The sequence below is a fragment of the Gallus gallus genome, chromosome 1, assembly GCF_016699485.2.
Source record: "Gallus gallus isolate bGalGal1 chromosome 1, bGalGal1.mat.broiler.GRCg7b, whole genome shotgun sequence".
Classification (NCBI taxonomy): Eukaryota; Metazoa; Chordata; class Aves; order Galliformes; family Phasianidae; genus Gallus; species Gallus gallus.
In genome coordinates, this window is record NC_052532.1 from 54868565 (window position 1) to 54892056 (window position 23492).

At 39.6% G+C, this 23492-nt stretch overlaps 1 protein-coding gene across 2 annotated transcripts in view; it reads right to left on the bottom strand.

Annotated features, from left to right (window-relative positions):
• Positions 1-23492, bottom strand: part of STAB2 (stabilin 2) — a 78111-nt gene that overhangs the window by 52450 nt on the left and 2169 nt on the right. For both annotated transcript variants that reach the window (XM_046909960.1, XM_040658260.2), the window contains 13 exons: positions 21784-21917; positions 20906-21021; positions 16697-16782; positions 15432-15501; positions 13067-13162; positions 12659-12784; positions 10516-10712; positions 9328-9461; positions 4877-5010; positions 2914-2996; positions 2267-2416; positions 865-1008; positions 71-133 (listed from right to left, as the gene is read on the bottom strand). In XM_046909960.1, the coding sequence (XP_046765916.1) occupies positions 71-133; positions 865-1008; positions 2267-2416; positions 2914-2996; positions 4877-5010; positions 9328-9461; positions 10516-10712; positions 12659-12784; positions 13067-13162; positions 15432-15501; positions 16697-16782; positions 20906-21021; positions 21784-21917 (1533 nt within the window). The remainder of the gene's footprint in view (positions 1-70; positions 134-864; positions 1009-2266; positions 2417-2913; positions 2997-4876; positions 5011-9327; positions 9462-10515; positions 10713-12658; positions 12785-13066; positions 13163-15431; positions 15502-16696; positions 16783-20905; positions 21022-21783; positions 21918-23492) is intronic.

Sequence of the window (23492 nt, forward strand, 5' to 3'; positions counted from 1 at the left end):
TGAAATTTGCGTATTAGTTTTAGAAACCATTATAAAATAGCTTTATGGAACTGCTTGTCTTGATCCTTACCTCTATCAAAGATGCAAATTGGCTGTATCTTCCATTGTCTTGAAGCACTGACATTATGGTTTCCTGAAATAGGATGAATATAGGATATATTTTGGATAGATTACATAGAATGAATGCCAATTTTTATAAGTTACTTTCTGAATTAGTTTGAATCTCAGTTATTACAGATCTGAATATATTTGGGTTTCTTTAATTTTTGAGTGATTGTGGTGTCTGTAAGCAGCTGAAATGACAGTGTCTTCTTGTCCTCATTGTTACGCTGGCTTAGAATTAGTGTTTGTCATTGTTCTGAAAATGGCCTGGTCACAGAACATATAAACCAGGTGTGTGTGTTTGACAGGGTATTATTTCTGTATTTCCAATGGAAAAGGACAGAGAGAAAACATTTGCACTATCTGAGAACTGAACGCTATGCAGAGCGCCAAAAAACCCAAAACATTCAAAGTGATAGGCTTTTGAATTTTAGCCCTTGGGGTGTTGCTGATTTGAATACAAGTTTTGCCAGGAATTTGTGCAAATATTCCTTGTTTTAGTTTGTTTAGTTTAGTTATTGTGTTCAGTTGAACGCACAGTGTGTGAATGAACAACCATGCCCATGATCCAGCTTGGCAGAAGACATCTGCCTGATGTAGAAATGACATTGCTACTTTTCACCTTGAATGTTGGCTCTCTGACTAGATGCATGCTGGCATAACAGAGTTTCTCTAGTTGCTGTCAGTCATTCTTTGCATTAAATGAACGAGAAACTATTGTAAAAGAAATCTAACATCACACATACATAGCTTCTTCCTTACCTCTTTCTTGCTTTCAAAAGTTGGCTCCATGTTGTCCATGGCTTTGTCAACAATATGCAAGATGCCGTTGGAAGCAATAATATTGCCCTGCAAAAGTTTTCCTTTCCTTCTTCCTCCTTGGATTCTAATTCTTAGTTGATTATCCTGAAAGAAGCCAGGCAGTGGGTAGTGAGCTTTTATTATGGAATGGGAGTATGCATGTTGAATAATAACAAACATCCCTTTCCATTACCAACACCTGGGTGATCTAAGTCTGAGAAGGCTAAAGATTGCTTCCAACACCTATCAAGGAAATGGAAAAAAAATCCTTTGACTTTGGATTGGGACCATGTTATTTTATTTCAAAACAGCAAAGTTCATAAGAGAAGCGAGGACAAGGGAACAAGCTGGGAGCAGTATACCTGAAATGGCTCTGATGACTGCTACTAATAAAAGTCTGTCAGGAAATGATTTAGAATGTGGCTGTAGTGAATTGGTCAAGTCCTGTAATCTTAAGGGACTACAATCCATTTCCTTATATTATATGTATGTTTAAAACAACAAAATGTTGCTGATGGTGCATTGTACTGAAGCCTGCAGGAAGCTGATGGGCCTCAGACAGCAATGATATTTTCCTGTTACAAATGGAATGCATACCCATTAAATAAGTAAAATGGATCTCTTTTCTTAGATGTCACTGGTTGACTAGAAAAAAGTGAAAAATACTTGATTTCAGTCTTCACATAGGCTCAAGCTATTAAAAGACAGTGGGTTAAGAACAATAGTTCTAGACCATAAAATCCGTTGTCAGCTGCGGAGATAAACTGTGGCATCAGACTGCCCCAATTTTTGCTGATGTTGAATGAAGTGGGTTACGATGAACTTTACTCTGTATTTTTCATGATAAACTGCCATGTGAATTTTATTTGTGTTGGGCGCTACTCTTTCCTGCATAATTCAAAGGATGGCTGGGCTGATGCTCAGAGGAAGATAGGCTCTGCAATGCAGTTGGTGCTTGTGCTGTGTGAGCAGTACGTGCAGGTTTCTAGCATAAGCAGTGGGATTTGAGAGGTTACAGCCATGAATCGAAGGTTGGACTAGATGGTCTTATTAGTCATTCCAAACTTACTGATTCTATGATTTTTCCCATCTATGCCACCTCTGAGTTTACTAGGGCTCTTTGAATGCCTCCCTGGCTCTGTTCGTTGTGCATGAAGATTTAAGATCACTTAATTTTAGAACCCCCTGCAGTGGTGCAATTCCAAAAGTAACTTTTGTTTTCACTGATATTAGCGGCAAATTTTCCAGTGAGATTTCAAGTTTCTGCAACCTGATATCTCAGTGAGGACAAACCTTTTGTACTCCTTGTTGAATTAAAAACATGAGCTAGAATCCTTGCTGATTAGGCTGCAAGTTCACCTACCTTTTCTCCCCTTGATATCTCTCCTGACTTGCCAGTCAAAGTGTATATTATATCAGTATTATTCAAGCTAGTGGTATTCAACTGACCAGCAATTACATGGAGTTTCACAAAGTACTGTGCTTTCAGGTTGTTATTCAGAAGTTCCTTTATCTACAAAAACAGAAAAACAGAGATTAATTTCAGTACAGTCTTCTTCCAAAAAAGAGTCTCAGAGTGAATGTTTTTTCTTCTTCCTCTAACTGTTAAATTCTGAAATGACGTGTTTTCTTCTGAAGTGAAACAATAGAGTCTGAACCAAGCAGAGGTCTCTTGTTTTCAGTTCAGATCCTACCTATATGCCCCTGCATAAGCAGTAAGTGCCTCCAGAGTTGTCTTGCCCATCAGTAGAAGGTACTGAATGTTAAACATTTTGATAATCAGGCCTCTTCTTTCTTACTCAAAACATGTCTGCATTCTACTTTGATTGACTAAACTATTTTGCTTTTCCTTCAAGTAGGAAAAAGACAATCTCTAGTCTCTAAACTTGAATGGTGAGCCAGAAGTAGACTAGAGCAAAAATTTCTTCTGAATCTGTTGAATCAAAACAGTTAGATTTTGGAAGGAGTTAAATCCCTTTCCTTCAAAACCCTCATTTTTTTTTTACTTACATTGATACCTTTGAGTCCTCTGTTTGTTGGTACAAGCACAGTAAAGGGTCCCAGGCTGCTCAGTGGCCACTCATAGACATTTTCTGATGAGGAAAGAAGAAAAACAAATAAATGAATATGGGGTACGCAAGGATAGAATAAGCAAGAATAGTATCTGTGATGATTAAATGTTAATTTAAGATTCTAAAATCTGAGGTGTTGAAAGATGGGAAGTAGTTGGCACGTGAAATCCAGGTGCTACTGTGTGTGAGACCCAAGAAGAAGCAAAATGCTCAGAATGTTTTTGGTACCCTGGAACTCACAGCATGCAAACCAGGGTGATGGCCATGAGAACAGTGCATCTTTAGAGCTGTGCCTTTGCAGGGAAACAGCTTCCTGCCTTGTATCAGTTCAGGCTTTGTGGGGTGAGGGATCTGCTGCTGACAACCTGCTGGGGATGCAAACAACCGCAAACACATAGCTGGTAATAAAAGCTGATGCACTGTGAGTTAATTAGAGTTTGTTTGCTACCCAGATGGTATTTCCATTTCCAAGACAGTCTGATGAGACTACTGAGTCTATAGTTGAAGCCATTACATATTTCTAATAATGGGATTTTTTTCCAGAGGATTAAAATGAGAAGTGAACAAAATCTTCATAGACATTATGGGTATGGAGTAATACAGAATATATCTTGAAATTATTACTCTGTCTTACAACACAGCGTGGACTGTTCTGCTCTATATTCATAGGTTTTGAAAGACATTAATGCAGAGGGAATGTACTGCAAAATAACCTGTGTGCTTAATGTGTCTTTAGCTGCTGGTTTGTAAATCATATGGCATATTCACGTTCAAAATTTAACTAAAAGAACATAAAATTTGGATTGCTATTGTTGAAAAATGGTGACATCCAGAATGTCTGGTGCTTTTCTGACACAAATGGTGAAGTACAGAAAAAAATGCAACCTAGCTCTCAGTGCTGAGGCAGTGGATTTCTGTTTTCAAGTGCTGAATATGAAGGCAATTGCCAGGTTTTGCCCTTGGCCAGCTTTGTAGGATTTTTACTCTAATTCAAAGATCCATCTTTATTCTAGCAGTATTTGCTCAGGTCTCAAATTTTTGACATTGCAGCAGAAGATAGTGAATAGTTATGTTCTCTTCACAAGGATTTTTTATATTGCGACACAATTACAAACAGATACAAAAATCTTTGGCAAGGTGAATGACTCAGATAGCCAAATAAAAGAATTCTTTATTTTTTCTTCTCAATATTTTTTACCCGTCTATTTGAGAGTTCACAAATAATTTGCTTTTCATTTCCCAAGAAAAGCTCTCTGCACAAATGCACAGCAGTCTGGCCTGATTTCCTAAATGTTTGTCTTGCTATCAGCAGTTTTTTTTCCTCTGCTATCATCCTTCCTGTTTATTGCTTTCTGCTCTGTTTCCTCCTCTTACTCTCCTGGTATATTTCCAAACTACATGCATACCAGGGATTTGCAACTCATCTGATTATAGGATTTTATTTGTCCTGAATAATAAATTCAACTGCAGGAAGTACTTGAATCTGCATTTGGACCTTGATTGTACGTTTGCAATCTAACTTAAGTAGATTTTTTCCCGCATTTCTTGAATGTCACCGTCTTTATCTGATGTGTTGTCAGTGATCTGTACAATTAAATGACATGCATGACAATGGCCTTGGTGGCTTTGGGTCTAATGCCATGATGAATGTAATTCCATTATTAGATAGTGTATGATAACATGGGTTAGTACCTAAAGTTATATACCAAAAAGTGGCTGCAGAATCAGCTTCTCCCATGCCTTAGTGCGTTAGTAAAATACTTTCCTAAGACAAGGATAATGGAACAAGTCAAATTTATGCTGGAAAATATAAATGCACTGAGTTTGAAACACTCATGCCTTTTTGATGAATACAAGCAAAACCACCCAACAGGAGATGACTGCTGCATGTGGTCACTTACCCATGAGTGCTAGGGCAGATGTTAGCTTGCCTTGCCACCGTCCTCCTGCTTCTGTGTTCAGGTCTTGGAGGCGCTCCATGATGTTTCCATAGCACACAAACCCATTCCCCACAGAGCCCCTCTGGCATGTACACCTGGGAAGGGATTGCCATTTCAGCTGTGTGTTGATGCACTGTAAAGTCAGTGGGGCTCTAGCTAAGCGTGCTAAGCATGTTTACTTCTCTGAAGGGCACACTCAGGAACTACCGCTTTAGTTTCACATCTTTGCTTCAGCAAAGGTAAGGTACCCTTTGGTGATAGGATGCTGTATGTGTCTTGTCATTTATTGGCTAACTGTATTAATTTGCTATTTCATCACGTGCCAGCTGTAAACTCCCCTTGTTCTTGTAGCCTCTTCTATAGATTTTAATAAGCCTCAGCTAAGCAGCATAATGAATGTGAAACAGTATCCCTTTGCAACAAAGATACCCTTAAGCCCCTCCTGATTAAACAGTTTTGGCTGGTGATCTCAGTGTGTTATGCTTGCAGATGCGTATGGAAACGTGGTGGCCACTTGCCAGTTAGGATGGCCTTTTGTCAGTGGACCAGGAAGTAGCAGTATGTTTGTGGTGTCCACCTTGCAGGGCCACTATAAGTGGGGATTTGGCTGTGCGGCACTCTTGGCTGTGTAGAGGACCCTCTGGAGTTTATGGACATGCTGGTTAAGAGTAGTCCAGCAGTCTACACAGCCCACCTGCCCATGGACAAGGGAAGGTTATGACTGTGTGGGCTGCCACCCTCACAGTGGCAAGGAGACCACATAAATCTTCCAGCCACTACGTTGGGCTCAACAGAATAATGGTAGTTACACATAAAGGGGATGTTAATGCAGCTCAGTGATCCTTGTGATAAATGTTTGTGCCTCTCAGGTAGAAAAGGCAGCCAAGGTTGTCAGTTCTCTCAATAAAACGAAGTGGCTGTGTTTGTTAAACTGCCTTTTAAGTGACACAGACATTTTGGGCAACAGTATTGGTGTTTTAGCATTCTCATTCTTCTGAACGAAGAAGCAGCATGAGCTCTCATGCTTTTTCAGATGTATACTTCGTGCTGCTGCTGTCTTTGCACTGGCAAGATCACACCACCTTGAAAACTCTGGTGTCCCTGGGGATTTGAGTCTCTGGGAGGTGTCAGTGTTATACAACAGACTTCTGGGGCAGCATCAGTGGTGGCACCCATAAGAGTGATCCGCAGTGCCTTGAGATGAGCTAGGCAGCCTTGCTGTCTGGTCATGGTCTGTGTTTAAGGCAACGTGTTTTAGCCAAGGCAAAGTCTAAAGGAAATCAATGGAAGAACAACCCCAAATATCAACTTGACATTTTCCATCTCATGAGTGGAGGAAAAGTGTCTCATGAAGATTGGACTTTAAGATCATGAAAGTCTCTGTATCAGAAGAGGGGTGGGGAAGAAGTTGCTGAATGTCAACATGGTTGAAATATGCTTGCTCTTAAGTGATGATGGGTACAAATGCTTTTGATTTTCAACAAGCAACTCAGACTTGCTTGTGCACTGATCTTGTATCTGTATCAACACCTACAGTTTTATGCCAATCTCAGCCATTTCTGTTGTACTCTTCAGAAGTGCTGAGCCTATGGGACTGGCTGGAGGTGTCAGCTCTGTGGTCTACTTATCTTCAGTGCTAAAATTAAAGCAGGCACTTGTCAACATGTAGCACACACAGAAAGATATTCTAACTATATTTAGGAGGCTAAACAACTATGTTACATGCTGCCAAACACTGACTTTTAATAGTGCCTTTCCTAATCATGTCTCCAGCGTGTTCAGTAACCATACAAGCCCAATGATGATTCACCCTTTCTAGATGAAATGATTCACCTTTCTACACTTTTTTTTCCTACAGGCATAATTAAAGAAGGAACATTAACCTACGCAACAGGAAGCACTTCTTTATGTAAATAATGACTTAATCATTCCCATGTGCTGACTGCTACATGTACAGTTTGCCAATTACACCCCATAGTAATATCAACCCGATGCCAGGTCCTGTTTGCTATCTAGGTATCTTACGTCTGGACAGAAATGATGTTTACCAGTTATATTCTTGATGATAGCGATCTCATTCTAAAATCTCCGCAGTCCCTGCTTGGGATAGGGATGCATTTAGATTCAGAGGAATTTTAGATGGTATTTTGGCCAAGAGTTTCAAGCTTTGGTTCCTTCTGGTCCTTTGTAAAACTAGTAGTCTAAAAGCATTGTAAATGTAGGTGACTGACTAGGTGAGTTTTATCTTGTTTGTCTGGAGAATCTGGTTTGCAACTGATGCTTCATATGACTGAGTACGTTTTGCATTGAATGCACTGTGTACTATAACCTGTTTGGTGTTCTCATGATACAGTGCATGGACAGTATAGGAAAAAATCTGATGTGACAATTCCTCAGTCTAACTAGGACAGGAAGCAGAACTGTAACCCTTCTGAAGAAGGGAAACTCAGCTTTCTATATAAGATTTTAGTTTATGAAGCTACTAATTTCTACATTGAAAACAGAGTCAGAGTTAAAATAAGAGTGGAATTAGAATAGAAAATAATGGAAGCTGGCTGAGGGAAAACCAACTCTGCATGGAAACCAGAGATATTATGGTCTCACAAGCAGTGTAATTCTGAACCAGTCAAAGCTTCATAGCTTCTAAGCAAGGCTGTGTGTAATTGCTTGCTGAAGCAATGCTGTAGAAAGTGTCACCACTCACTCAGAAAAGATCTATTTGAGAACAGAAGTAGACAGCCTTGATTTTCTATTGGGTTGCTGTGTTATGTTCACAAACCGTAGATGTTTGACTTTTCTACATCTTTGTGTATGAGATTTATTCCTGTATAGATCATTTGATTCTGGAGAAAGCAGAAGTAATTATATGTGGGAAGCTAATAGTGCAACTGAGTCTTTAATGGAAAAAAAAAAAAAAGTGGAAAGGAAGAAACACAGGTTTGAGGACTTTGTTACAGCTCTGTGTTTTAGAAGAAATTAAAAAAAAAAAAACCCACCAGCAAAAAACCCACAAAAAAGGAAATCCAAACAAGGCCCGCCCATACCTACCTTCCAACCCCAAATGCATTCAAGATCTGGAGCTACAACAGAAACGCTGTCATGTGTACCAGAGACAATTTACTGTGCCCACACTGACCAATCAAATATTTTCTTTGCAATGTTTCTCTTTCATAAATGGTTTCGCCTTAATTGGAAACTATTCAGGGCAGTTTCACTTTTTGCCCAATAGACGGGAGTGGGATACAAATTAATACTTCCTTCAGTGTTCTTTTCTTGTTTGCTTGTTTGTTTTTTTGCTGTTAAGGGTCATTGAACTGGTGATAAAATAGGAAAGAAATGTGCTGATTTATATGTTGCAGAATTTTGTTTCAAATTTTTAACTCAAGAAAATTTGCATTTTGGTCTTGATTTCAGATATAAATACTCTTCAATCTTTGACATTTTACACCTGGAGCTGCTGGTGTGCTGCAGCAGCAAAGTGCATTTTGAGTAGTACAGAGTGTTCCAGAAATGAAACTTGTTGGAAATGCACAATAGCTTACACAATAGGGATTTTAATTGTTCACTGTAAGAATAAGCTGGTTGATGAGGCAAGAACTGGCAATAAGTATACTCTTCCATGCGAACACTTTCCGTCTGTAAATCTATAAAATGATCTGTTAGCCAGCTTATGGCTAATGGTCTGTCTTGTCTTTTACATTCTAATTCTCAGCTCCTGAAAGCCAGCACTTCTGGAGCACTTGGGCTAATACAGCACTGTTAAGTCTTGTGTTGAAACGGGCTTTCCTCCTAACATATGCAAAATAAATTACTGTACAGGAAAAGAGATTCTGCTGTAAGTTGTGCAGTTTCTCACATGCTTTGAGGATTCTGCTGAGGCAATTGTTGCTTTTGCAGCATGGGGGACAGATGCCCTGGTTAGTACACTAAAAATGGCCAGGGCTCCGGCACTGTCCTGTGGTAATTAATGCTGATTAATTTTTAGCGTGCTGCCTGGCGTGGTTCTGGCCCACACAACACTTTCCCAGGCAATGCCCAGGCACAGCTGAAGGGATAGCATGTGCCAGGGACCTCTGCCAAGAGGCAGTTACTGTGATTTTGAAGAGGAAGAGCCTTTAGCTGTAAGCCAGACCATGCTGCTTGTCCTGAGGAACACAAAACAGGTCTTGATCCTTTTTAAATAATGGTGTAGAAATGACCTCTGAGAGCTAATAAAAATAAAGTTTAGTAGGCATTATCTATTGGGCTATTTTCTTGATCCTAACTCCACTAAATGTTGTCCTTCGTCCTTGATAACAGAACTATTAATAATAACTTTGGAAAGTGCTCATCCACTGGATTTCTTTTAAGTCTGCTTATGGTGGGCAGGAGGGAGAAGCTCAGTGAAAGCTTTAATAAGAAGAAATACTCACGTAATCTGTCCTGGAGCAACCATTGAGCATTTAGCTTTTTTGTGGCATGTGTTGTTTGTTTCACAGATGTCTGTCATGCTGCATCCTTTCCCAGGAACAAAGTTTGTGTAATGCTCCTTGCACTCACAGTGGGACTGCATCAAAGGGATGGGAGAGGGTAGAGAGAAATTAGACATGCACAAAATAGAGATCTCAGCATACTTTCTGCTCCTAGGATTTAAAGACCAAGAAATTTCAAAGCCTTAGTTAATCACCTGGTGAGATCAGATGCAAGCATAAAGCTCATCTATATTTATACAGCTTCCTTCGAGGCTTTATCCACTCCAGAAAATTAGTGACTCCCAGATAAATTTCCTTTAGATTAAGCCTTTAGATTCACTTCTGTGGCAGAGAACATTTAAAGTCGATGTAGATAGGTTAGTTTTTTTTCCTCTGTTCCCACAATCCTCTCTCAAAAAGAAGTGCCAAAGCATGCTATTAACTGATGAGACATACCAGCAGTACATACCACCCTGTGCATGCTGGCCACATGTCACTTGTTGAGAAACTCTTGGGTGAACAAACTTGGTTGACCATGAGCGTCAGGACAGCCTTGGATGACTGACTCCCTTTTCTGCTCTATAGGGTGTCCAGGCAAAACAAGCATGGCCTTCTGAAGCCTTGTTTTTTTCAGTGGCAGAAATACAATTCAGAAATCTAAGCCAGTTCCTGACAGCATGAATAATGTGCAGCCTATACTTTGGTGCCTTTCACCAGTAGTCCTCAAAGACTCAGGTTATACTAACTTTAGGTATATTTATCTATGGTACCTATGTAAGGATTGGTCCTATAATATGGTCTAATACGGTCCTATAAGCCTCTTGCAGTGACAGACAGAAAATTTATCTGTGAGCAGATTCATTTCAGTGCCTCCACTTATGTGAGACAAATTTGAACCAAAACGCTCTACAAAAAAGACCGCTATTTTCATCCCCACCTTCAGAGGGTGACACACACTTCTATGTATAGAGGGAGAGGGAAAGGGGATACCTCCTGGCCACCTACTGAGCTTATGCCTAAGCTAGGAATAGGCCTTGGCCTCCCTGAGACCTGTCCCTGTACACTTGTGCCTCCTTTCTGGAGATGAAATGTTATTTGTTCCTAGGCAACTGATGCAGGAAACATCTGGGGCACCAGTTCAACACTAACCTTTCCTGGGCCGTCATATATGCAAATGGTAGACTGTGCAGGGCAATTCCCATATAGTGCTTGGCAAGGGTCTATAGGTAAGCAGACTTGACCATCCCCTCTGTAACCTTCTCGACAGGTACATTTGTGACGATTTGGTCCAAGGTAAGTGCAGTTGGCATTAGGATCGCAGACTTTTGTAAAGCATGGATTGATAGCTTGAGGAAAAAAAATAAAAATGTAAAAGAATTAAGGCCCACATTCTAAAAATTGAATACAAAGATTTACTGGAACATCCTCATGCCAAACAAAGCCTGGGTAGACTAAACTTCTCATGACAACTTCTCATAACATCCTAGTCCAAAGTATTGTGGCAGCATGAAGACAGAACGGAGGAATGTGTTTATACTAACATAGCAACCATCTGTTGTTGCTTTTGTACAGAAATGATCTCCTAACATGCCAAATTGAGTTAGAAACAGATATAATCACGTAATGCACTCATTAAAATATCACATCTATTTCCCTGTTCTCTGGTAGATTTTAACCAAAGGAGGCCAGATAGGTGATACAAGGTCAGTAAAAGCTTTAAATGCGTGTTAGATCAGTTGGAAACTATTTCTCAACATAATAGGCCTTCTCTGTTTTCTTTCCGGTAATTAAACAATATAATGTCAACCATTTCGCTATATGGAAAACTGGCCAGCAAGTTCTTTAGTTGTGTCTTCCACAATGTTGTAGATTCAGGACTGAACTAGAAGCTTACTATCTATTTCCAGAAACCAGTTTTGTAAAGGCACTGGCATTATTTGTTCTTGTTCATAATTCAGCAATGCTTCTTCACACATCTGTGTCCAGTTCAGCACAGATTGAAGCTGGAAGGTGGTAGGCCCCTGAGTGAGCAAAAAGGTGGTGATACTCATTGTCTTCTCTTGTTGTCCTCTTCATTCCCCTCAACTGGGACTGGGAGAATTGGCAATGCTCAGCTTCATTCTTTCAAGACTTCTATTCTGTTCCAGTGTAAAATCACATACATAGACATTCATACCCTCAAACTGTCCAGGAAAAATACCACTCCCAAGCTGAGTCTGAAGCTGCTACTGCTGCCCTCTGCTACATACTTTGCTGTGCTAGAGCTGCTTGTCCTCTGTTTATCAGCTAGTCAAATGTGTGACACTGACCTAAGCCACAGATGATCCCAGTATCTGAAGGTATTTGGGCAGAGGAACAATATTGTCAGGGGCTGCATCAATACAAAACTTGGGAGGTAAGGATACTAGCATCTTTCTCTGCTGGTTGCTTGTCTATGCTGCCTGTCAGTAGGACTTTGCATTCCTTGAGGAGTCACTTTCTGAAGTCCTGCTCTTAGGTGGTATTCAAGAGTGCTTGGAGAGATGGTACACATTCAGGACCAAGAGGGTAGAATTATATGCTGTAAATATTCCTGGATAGAGTAAGAAGGATTTCTGGTATTCCAAGTGAACATTTACTAAATAGTGTTTCCAGCTTCAGATACAACCTTTTATTCTTCATTGAATTTTGTCTAGAAGGAGAAATTGATGTTGCAAGATATACTGTAAGCAGAAGAAATAAAATCTGGGTTCTTGCAATGCGGTTAATTTGAGTATTCAACAGCAAGCTGAGGAACCTATGAAAAAAACTTTATGGCAGATTTTTCATTCTAGCTGAGATGCCATTATCTTTGTTTCATGGAAAACAGGAAAGCTAAACTGAGGTTTTCTATGGAGTTTATGCTTAATGATAAAACTGAGCCAACTTATGATGGACAGTCAGCCAGTAGAGACCCCTAATTGGTGTTGTTGGCTTTTATGAAAGAAAACTGAAGCCAGACTTTAGCAAGTGATGTGATAGGAATGATTTGTAAGCACTGATGACCTAGTATCCACAATATGCATTTCAAAGCGCTGTGCATTACTAGCTTTTGTCTGATTTTTGGACTGATATGCCTCTGGAATGTACTTTAGTGTTTGGTTTGATCCAGAAGGAATCTGGTTTTTGTATCTCAGATTGCTTTGGGAAATGCATTGAAGAACAGTTAAGTCATGATGATGGTGAGATTTGTTTCAAAGGTGTACTTAGTATGTGAACTAAAATATTAATGTCGTTGTTTCCAAAAGACTTTGTGTAGATAAAAATTACTCACGTTCACATTGTGTACCATCTCCATGGTAGTTGGGTAGACATGTGCATTGCAGTCTTCTGCCATCCTTGCCTGAGGTAGTACATCTTGAGTTTGCAGGGCACCGCAAGGCCTTGCATTCAGCTATTGCTGAGGGACAGAGGGTGACAGATTAAGCTGTGTCTGCATATTGTGCCTGGAGACACTTTACCCTTCACTTTACTGGCTGAAAATTCTCCTGTCCTACTGACAGGCAGCAGACCACCAATCCCATTGCTGTTGTCATTATTATGGTGATTGAAGGGGTGATAATGGTTATGGCCGCTCACAGACAGGCTTTGAGTTTTATTGTATGTTTGGTTGCCTGTCCTTACCAATTCTAAATGTATTAGAGCAGTTGAACGTATCTTATATAGAAAGCAGCCTACTTACGTTGATCACAGCTGAGACCTTGGTATCCAGACAAGCAAGTGCATCTTCCATCTCCTGTAATTCCACTGTTGCATACTCCATGAACACAGTTGCAAACTAGATGGAGAGATGGATTGGATTTACTGACTCAGGCTAGTGCTTGGAAAGATATATTTAGTGGTTACTTGTGGCAATTAGTGTCCTGTTCAACAACTGTTAAGTATTACTAAGTGCAATTTTCAAAAGCAAGCTTTGACTTGAGTTCTTAAATTTATAGTTTTCTATTAACAAAAAAATCAGTACTTACAGCTGCATGTATCAGCAAGTAACAGATTCTGATTTTTGCCGTCTGATAATAGCTTGAGGGCATGAAACACCAAACTGACCCATTGCTAATACAGTAAGTCTTGAAAAATTAAACATACAATCTTGAGCCCAAATTTAATATAACATGTAACATAATTCATTTTTATTACTGTTGTCAAGTGGGTAGAAAATATCTAATTTTTTGCTTTAATTCTGTTTCCCTGCCTTTCGAACACCTCTAAAAGAAATGGGTTATGTATGTGACATTTTTTTTTTCCAAAAGAGCATTAAGCTACTTAAAAGGATAATTGGTCACTGTGTGGGACTAGGTTTGAAACACTTAATTTGGTCCTGTTTGTTCCTTTACTCTGCTATTTCTGGTTACAAACCTTGTGAAAATATGCACACATAACTCTGTATTCAGAGTCCAGTCAACTGTGAGGCCCTTTTACAAGCTGTTTTTGAAACCTCGTGTATTCTTAAAAGCCTTATAACTATTCCAATTACCATTACCATGCTTTAAAAAAAAAAAAAAAAAAAAAAAAAGCCCTGTACAGTTAGAATGAAAAAGATTAAGAAGTACAAAGATGTATTGGTGACTTTAAGTTACAGTGATACACTTTACCACCTTCCTCTACAAACATGGGCTGAGCTCTTGCAAATCACCTACCTTACTTAATTAGTAGTATTTTACCCATCTTACTACTCTTACCATAATAATAAGCAACATCTAAGGTGGAAAAGCAGTTAGTCACAAATGTGCAGTATTTATAAATACTTATAAAACTTGGATGAGCTCAAATATCTGAAAGCTGAAGTGTAAAATGATCCTTAAATTAATATGCCATTGAATCCTCCAGTCGCTGCTCAGAAAATAATTATATTTCCAATATTGAATTCATTCAAATACTCTATTTTTGTGAAAATGTTGGCTTAGTTGCATTTCTGTGTATCAACACTGGCATCCAGTGGACAAAAGTGACTTTGAGTCAGTTCAGGTATGGGATTAGTGTAGAAGGGCTAACACGGATTTGAACTGAGTCTGTTCATGACTCTTTTTAGGTGTAATTAATGCAAATCTTAAGAAAAATTTACTTAGAGGTATATAAGTATTACCACTTGGGAAAGGGACCTTTCTTAGTAATTTTTTTTCTTCAGATAATTTTATGAATATGTCTAATGCTCAGCAGGGGTGAGAAAGGTAAATAAAAATTAAGGAACAGTAAAATAGGAGAATACTGTGTATTAACTGGTGTTCTATTTTCATACTAAATAGTCCAGATAGCTCTGATCCTTCACTCAGTGTCCCAGTACTTCTAAAAGAAATATGGCCAGCTTGGGAAAGAATCAACACATCAAAAAATCACTATAAAATCAATAAACTCATGCTTTTTCACACTTTTGAAGGAATTATGGAGTTGTGTGACACAGGATATTGAGGAGATTGAAAGCAGAACTGGGTCCAGTGACAAGGTAATTAATTTTTGGAGAGGGAGGTCCATCGGGAACCATTAATTTCAATGACATATGGGTGCTTCTTGCCTTGATACAGAAGTTCTAGTTAGTAGATGTATTTATATATTTCTATATATATTATAGAAATATAATATATATAGAAATATATGGAAATATAGATATATTTCCACCCAATATTTTAAGCGACATAACAACGTCCTGTATTTGGATCAAATAAATACAAATTCATCATTTAGGATGAAAACTTGTTCACATGACTGGATAACAGCAAGGCCCTACTGCAGGAGCACAAAAATTATTCTAACTCCTGATTTTTTTTTTTACTATTGGTCAGAACAAATATATTAAGGACAATATTAGGGTATTGTTGTAGTGCTACACTGACAGCACTGTCTGCACAGCCCTGAGTTGAATCCAGACCCCTTCTGAATGAGGGATTCAGTAGCTGCCCATTTTCTTTCCCTGTTGTGTTTCCTGAAGCAGAGAGCAGCTCTTGATGGGAAACCTTGGGCTCCCTGCCCACTTCACTGTGATTTCTTGGAGTCTGAATACAGCTTGTGCTCACCTTCTTATCCCCATTTCAGTTGAGAGAGCTCAAACTCACCTGATGTGCACTGAGGACCAAATAAATGATCTTCAGCACATTTTTCACAGGCTGTCCCAGCAAATCCTTTCTGGAATTACAAAATGGAAATTAATACTTAAATCTGTCATCTATATACGGGTAGATATATGGTTAGCAACCTGAAAGCAACATCTTTAACCACAAAAAGCAAACAAACAACCACAAAAACAACTAAACCACACCCATAACTCTATAAAGGAAAAAGAAAATAAATCAGTCAGCAAATCAGAACTGATTGACTGTGTTGTTCAAGAAAGTGTTGTCTTTTGAATAATTTTTCTCTGCTTTTTTTGGTCTTCTCAAGTTAACAGTTGAGAACAATAATCAAGCCTAGCACCAAAATCATTCTTATAATCATGGAATTGTACTTCCTGACTATTTTTCCCTCTGTCTACTTTTCATATGTCCCCAAAAGATGTGTTTTTGGTGTAAAAGAAAGATTAACCAGTAATGGGTGAAGTAGAAAAGTGTGAAGTGTGTTTCTCTTTTAAAATATTTTTGGCTGAAGTTATTAAGTGCTGCAGATTACACTCTCAACAAAGAAACATAATACTGAGACTACAGTCCCAAAGACACGTGTTTTCTAATTAAGACAAAAAGTCATAAGTAGCAGCACACCGTAAAAAATAGAAGAACTCAAACCACATGCTTCAAGATACACACAATCATAGAATCATGTTGGAAAAGATCTCTAAGATAACCTAGTCCAACCACCACCCCAACCCCACCATCCCCACTGACCACGTCCCTCAGTGCCACATCCACAGGGCTCTGGAACACCTCCAGGGACGGTGACTGCACCACCTCCCTGGGCAGCCTGTGCCAATGCAGCACCATTCCTTCTGAGAGGAAATCCTTTCTAATATCCAACCTGAACTTCCTCTGGTGCAATTTAAGTCCATTCCCTCTTGCCCTATTGTTGTTAATATGGGAGAAGAGACCACCCGCCGCCTCTCTACAATCTCCTTTCAGATCATTGTAAAGAGTGATAAGGTCTCCTGTGAGCCTAAAGGTAGAAGAGTTTTTAAATAATTTCTCCTGAACCTGTCTAGGCCTCTAGTAATAATGCTATCAAGTTTAATGCAAACTAAGCAAAATGAACTCCATGTAGTCTACATCTGCTATTTCTGAATTACTTTACAATACAATGTAGTATGTATTATTTTCCATAATAGTACTCACTGTTATTCTTAGCTGTACTTACAGGCTGCTGTTACATTTTTACTCTGAGGGAAAGACTGTACCTGACAAGTGCATGTTCCATTTCCATTCAAGCCCTGGGAACAGTGTCCCCTCCCATTGCATGGCGATGCAGCTCCTCCTGGACATTCTGGAAATGACAGTGAACAATCAGTCACCTTGCTCTGCTTCTCTGCTCCCCTTGCATATTAGAGATGAGGACCTCGAAGGGGCTTTGGGCCAGGCAGAGACCTCAGATGATGGTTACTGTTTTGCATCCACTCGAATCTACCCACTAGAAACTCAGCTTCAGCAGAAACCAGCATCCCTCTTTAGCATGGAAAAAATATTTAATTACTTATTTCTGTAATCAAAGGATTGCACAAAACTCAGTTTTCTTATTCCAAAATGCAGCATTATTTTTGTCTCCCCAGATTATATTTGTTCTATCTGGAAAGTACTTCCCTGGTACCTCCCATAAGACCGTGATATTTGATTCAAATCCTCTTGGAAACAGATTTGGGTATCTCACGATCCACTCCACTCCTAATGGGTTGTGGCTACTGTAAAACTTAAGTGCCAAAGATGTCCTATGTTTTTCAGATCTCTAGATAATAAAACCACGGTTACAGGTGGTGGTATACCAAGTGAGGTGATGTTTGACCACAAAATCCAGACAGAAAGAATGAGAAAGAGTGACTACATTACCAAATCAAAATAGTTTAATTTTTGGCTGAGATTTTTCAACAGTCACATTTTTTTATGAGCGATTACCTATAGAAAATACATATAATTGTTTTTATTCAGATTGTTTTGCCATGTTTTCTTCCCTGTAGGAATATCCTTATTTTTAGTCGTGAAGCCTCTCTGTGGGTGCAGTTTATTAACTTCTTTACATAAGCCCTTCCTTCCTGTAAGCTGTCAGTGTAGCTGGAGTTCCCATTCAGTACCATAATCCCGATACAGGTGGTGACTAAGCATAGCAAACTCTCTTTGCCCTTGAAGTTGCTCTGCTGTACCTTTCTGGTAGATTTATTGGTTATGAAGAACCTTTGTTAGCTCTGTGTGGGCTGAAGTGGGCAGCACTGGATTTATGCCACCACTGAGGAACTTAATCTTGTTTTAGGGTGGTTAAGTGACAAGGAAGTTCACATGAAAATAAATCTGATTTGGGTGGAGTGATGAAAAATTAAGTGGATGTGCACGTCTGCAAGAAATTTTAGTGAGGACTTTGGCTTCGTATCAATATATTCATCTTTGTTTGTATCTTAATGTTGCCTCTCTAAGATCTGTTGGTTCTGAAGATCCAGGAAGAATCCTAAGCTTCTCAGGAATATTCAGTACATTCAAAGGTGGATGTTTGAGTTTGGTTTATCTTATACTTGCTGAAATAGAAGTGTGTATTAAGAGATGAGGTGAAATAACCAGAAATGAGTTAAACTACATATAAGTACAATAAGTACACATACTTCAATCCGTAAAGTGGCTTTTAGTGAATCTTGTTTTCTGGGTACTGTGTGACAGGCATAGCAATCTTTAGGACTCGCATGGATACAAACTCTTCAATGTTTGCTATGAATGAAAACAATTTTAACTGCTCTTATGCTTCTGTTAAGTGTGCAAAGATGGTACAAATTCCAGGAAATTATACTTCAAAACTGCTGACAGTACAGTGTTTACTATTTGTATTCATTCCACTTCCCCTTGTCTTCACTACTTCTTGTCTCCTGTTTTGCTGCCACCACCAAGGGACAGCTTTATCAGAAGCTTAGCAAATTACCGCATTGTTCAACAAGTTTGGTCAGGCAGATAAAGCACTTCCTCTCCCCTCACTCCCAGGACTGCAGGAAGCAATACCAGGACTTTAACATAGGACACAGATGGGATACAGAGTGATGCTGGTACTGTCACTTGCCCAAACCCAGTGTTCGGGTGAATTGAGAGCTTAATTCAGCTTTCCTAACTATTTTCAAAGGCAGCTTCTTCTTGGATTATTTATCTTCATTTGGCCCCCAAAGACAGCAGCACTGAGATGTGCAAATATGTGTCCAGAGTGGAAACCTGAGCTGGGGTAGGGGTAGCTCCCACTGAGGCCCATCAATGACTCATGTTGGGCACAAAAACTCCACCAGCTTTGGCTTCTGTAGCTGGATTATATGGAGAGGACCTCTCACTGGAAACAACTTTCTCTATGAAGCCATATTCTTATGGCCTGGTGGTGTCACTTATTTTCTGGCAGGGTAGGTGCAAGATGGTAGTGCTAAAAGGCTGTGCTCTTTTCCCCTGTGCTGATCCCTTTTTTCCTGATGCCTATTAACAAAGAGGTGGCTCATTTCTTGGGGTTCTCAGTAGGAAGGGAAGCAGACAAAACATATTTCATTCATACCATGTGTATGTAGCAGTAAGGGCTATCATTTAAGGAAGTCAGAGCACTATTTAAGAGCTAATTTTGTCATTGCCATCAGATGTCAAAGGTGAAGCAAACTCCTGGTCAGGGATTTTTCTTCAGCTTCAGGAAGGACCTGCTTTCCTCCAAACATTTCAAGGCACACTGTACATTCTTAGAGAGATTGTGATAATGTAGCAAGCTGTTCTCTTCCTTCAAATGACAGCAGAAACAATGCTGTGACCTTAATTTTCAGAGACATTGCTTTTTGGGGCTAGGAAGTTTGCCAGAAGGAAGAGGGAGCCTCCTTGCCTCTATGGCCTCCTTGCTCCTGCAGCCTCTGTCTGCAGCAAAGCAGAGTTCACCATCCATTCTAAAAGCACCCATACACCCCACGTGGCCTCATGCAACACCCTAAATTATGGGATGATCAAATGTTCTCCTTCTGGACACTTACGTTCCATTTCCATTGGGAAAATGGTAAATCACTGCACAAGTGGTTATCTTCAGAGGAAGACTGCATTACACTCTACACTCCTATTTATTTCTATAGAAGTAGGTGGAAATGGGAATTAAAATTTTTATATTTATTATTTTGTTTTAGTAGATAAATGTCTGTTATTTAAACAATAGCGTGGGCCATGCTGAGATTATTTATCTATTTTGTAGACAGAAAGAATTCACAGATATTGAACCAGATACTGACTCCTTTTTCTGAAGGAGGAAATACTCTCTGTGGGCAGGGAAACATCCTCTGCAGGTCTTGGTGCCTGTTTCAGTAGCCTGAAATTTAAAGTACTTGCAGAGATGCTGAAAGATTTTTCCTGAGGAAGGGACTGCTGGAGAAGTGGTGCTCCTCATTGTTGCTACTTGAGTAATGGCCTTGCACTTTTGGTGGCTGTTCAAAAATAATTGAAAGAAAAGACCCTTCTAGGTCAGGAAGTAAAGAGTTATATATATTGAGAAATACTTCAGATTCAGAAAAGGCTATTTCTGACCTAACATTAAAACTTGAAAATTGCTGTTTGAAAACTTCAATTTTCAAAATCTATTATGGGGATTCTCTCAGTTGAAGGGGATCAGCATTGGCAAAGCCTCACGTGGGGTGTTGGGTCCAGTTTTGGGTCCTCGGTACAAGAGAGGAATGGGCATGCTGGAAAGAGTCCAATGGAAGGCCACCAAGATGATGAAGGGCCGTGAGCATCTCTTCTGGGAGGAGAGGCTGAGAAGGCTGGGGTTGCTCAGCCTGGAGAAAAGGAGGTCCAGGGGGACCTCATCAATGTCCTTAAGTACCTCAAGGAAAGATGTAAAGAGGACAGGGCTAGGCTCTGTTCATTGATGCCTAGTGCCTGGACAAGAGTCAGTGGGCACAGACTGGAACACAGAATGTTCCCTCTGAAGATCAGGAAAGACTTCATTACTGTATGGGTTTTGGAGCACTGGCACAGGTTATCAAGAAAGGTTGTGAAGTCTCCTCCTTGGAGATCTTCAAAAGCCATCTGGACGTGGTCATGAGCACCCTGCGCTGGGTGGCCCTGCTTGAACAGGGATTGGATCAGATACCTCCAGACGTCCCTGCCAACTTCAGCTGTTGTGTGATATGCAAAAAGTCATTTTTCAGCCATTGACTGAAATTATTTGTTTTGAATATCTCAAAATCCATGGAGCTCCCAGAATTTTTGGAAATGATCTATTAATTCTTCTTTCTAAACAAACCTCTAGATATGCGTGTTGGGTTTTTTTCCTCCAAAACCTCCAATTTTTGGATAAACACCGCTGTTTATTTCTGATCCTGTAGTAAACTCTGAAAAGCACAATTCTTGTGGAAGTGAAAGCAAGAAAAAACAGTTCTTTATTTCTACTCAAATTCTATCAGAAAAGAGCTTACCCATGCAGTCTGGGCCCCAGTATCCTTGGCAGCATTCAGGTTGTTGAATTTCCTTCGTACAAGAATGCCGGCATCCAGGTAAAGAAAGACTGTGTGATCTAATTTCTAGGTAATACCTGAGGAAAAGAAATTGGAACAATGCTAGAGCACATAAAAGACTTCTATGGGGAAAAATGAAATTCCTAATCTCCTTCTCTTTAAATGTCACAGAAGAGCCCTTCAAATTTAGTTGTATCAGTGCAACGTTTTTCCCCTCATTAAAATATACTTGCACATCAAGGGCTAAAAACATCCTTGCAGCCATGTCTTTTGCATAGTATATTTATATTTTATTCAGTTCTACAGTCTTAACACAGCAATTTGATCTCTTTGGGTTTGAGGTAGCATTTAATTTTTTCTTTTATTTTCTTTTATTTTCTTTTATTTTCTTTTTAATATCAAGGTTCTTTTAAATGCTAAGTTCATCTTCCCTAAGTGATGCTTTTCTCTTCAGGAAAATATCAGATTTCTTTTGAGATACTTCTTCCTGCTCTGTTTACACTTCCATGCAATATCTGGCCGTTTAAAATATCTGTTGTATGCTATAATTCTTCTGAAGTATGCAGAATAAATAAGGAAGACATTTTATGATAGCACTCAAAGCAAAATCTCGTAGGCATTGATATCAGTGTTTATCTTCCTCTGATATCATTTGTTGATTAAGTTTAGACATAGATGCTTGAATTCTGGGGCTGGTGAAGCCAGTAAATGCTGCCTGTAAGTAAACTTCATTGTTCCTTAAGTAAATCACATGGAACAGATTGTTCATAATACAAATCAATCTATTCTAACCCATAGAGAACAGTATTCACAGTAAAAACCTCTGACAGAAGAAATACCTGCAGTCTGGTATCCCAGTCCCATTGGTAATTTTGATGTAGCCAGCAGGGCACCGGGTTTCAAGGTTTAGAGAGCAAGGTGTGCACTGAGTTTTCATTTGAACGAGCAGCTTTTGATCACATCGCTTCTCCATCTGTTTTAGGAAAATTGAAAAGCAGGAAAGGGTTGCTCAGTTGGTCTAACTCTGCCTCCAGTGGCTTTGCTGACAAATGACCAATGTAGCTCAGCTTTATTCTGAGTCACAGAATTCTCTGTCCTGGTCAGTGGATATAAACCGCAGCTCTGGGGCTGAACTAGGCAGTGTATCACTTACCAGGGCTTTCCAGTAGCCTTCTCTTCATGAATTACATTCAATATATTCATGCAGGATAAACCCTATTTCTATTAATAATGCTTTATCCAAGAAATGCTAAGTCGAGCAGTCTTAGAAGAGGGATTACCAAGAGAGCAACAGCCTATGAATTATTAATTCCAAAACTGCCTCACAAACCCAAAGCAGGACAGAGGAAAACATGTGCTGGAAACGAGTTCATAATTCACAGTGAAGAGAAGTAAGGTAATACAAAATAGAGCCAACAAATTTTAAGAGCCAACAAAAAGTAATAAATGAAACTATCATTACAGGAGAGGAAGTACTCTAAAGTGCTCTGTTTTCTTGTTCAAGATACCAAGTGGTCTTAACTCACTGAAGCAGTACCGACCATGACAGACTTCCTATCTGATCCAGGATGATTGAAGTGAACTCTCTGAATGGGTTTTCAATTAACTAGTCACCTAGTCAATTAAGACAATGTCTGAACCGCTGCCAGATCAACCCAAGGAAATGCTTAATGTTCATCTTGAAAAACTGTACCTGCCCACTGCGTATGTGCATGGCTATGTGTATGTATGCATGTAGGGGCCAGTTATAGCAGCAGCATTCATTCTGAAATATTTTTGTAAGTTAGCAGTAGTCTGTTAAGGTTATAAAATAGCTTCACAGATTCTAAAGCCAGAAGGACAATTATACTTGAGGACTATAATTAATACAGGACACTGGAGTTTCTAGCATAAAATTTAGCTCAAGCAAAATCTCTTAGAAAGCACTTGTTTGATTTGGGAATGGTCAGTTGCAGAGAAACAAGTGTGGTATGTTGTGTCTATCGTAATTTGTCGGTGAATGTTTTGCTTCAGTGTCCTGTCATTGCTCCTCTGTAGGTTGCATGACAGCTAGAAAGCTGCTATGCTACCAATTTACTGCTTGCTCCCTTCCTATGAATATGTACAGCCTGAGATCAAATTACAAGTTCTTCGTGCATTTAGGTAAATAGCATTTCTTGAATTTGCTGTTATGATGCTAGTTTCCAAGTTCCTGAGGCATTCCTCAGCTTTCCTCCAGATCCTGCCCAGTTTGATGGTAGCCCTCCAGCACCAGACCTACCCTGGCTGGGCAATGCCAATGCATGTGAATTGGGTCTGTGCACTACCTTGACAGGTTTTCTCTGTCTCCCACCTCAACAGACTTACCATCAACCCTTAGTGCAGCACCATCACAGCAAGAGCTGTAGTTGTTTTCTATCCAGGGTCCATTGCAAATCATTTCTTCCAAGGACAGAACCCCCTGCTTAGTGGATAGTCTCTAGTATTTCTGATCTCTAAATACCAGATGTGCACCTACAAACCTACTCTTTCCAGGTCCAGAAGTGGGGACCTCCTGTGCACATGTGCA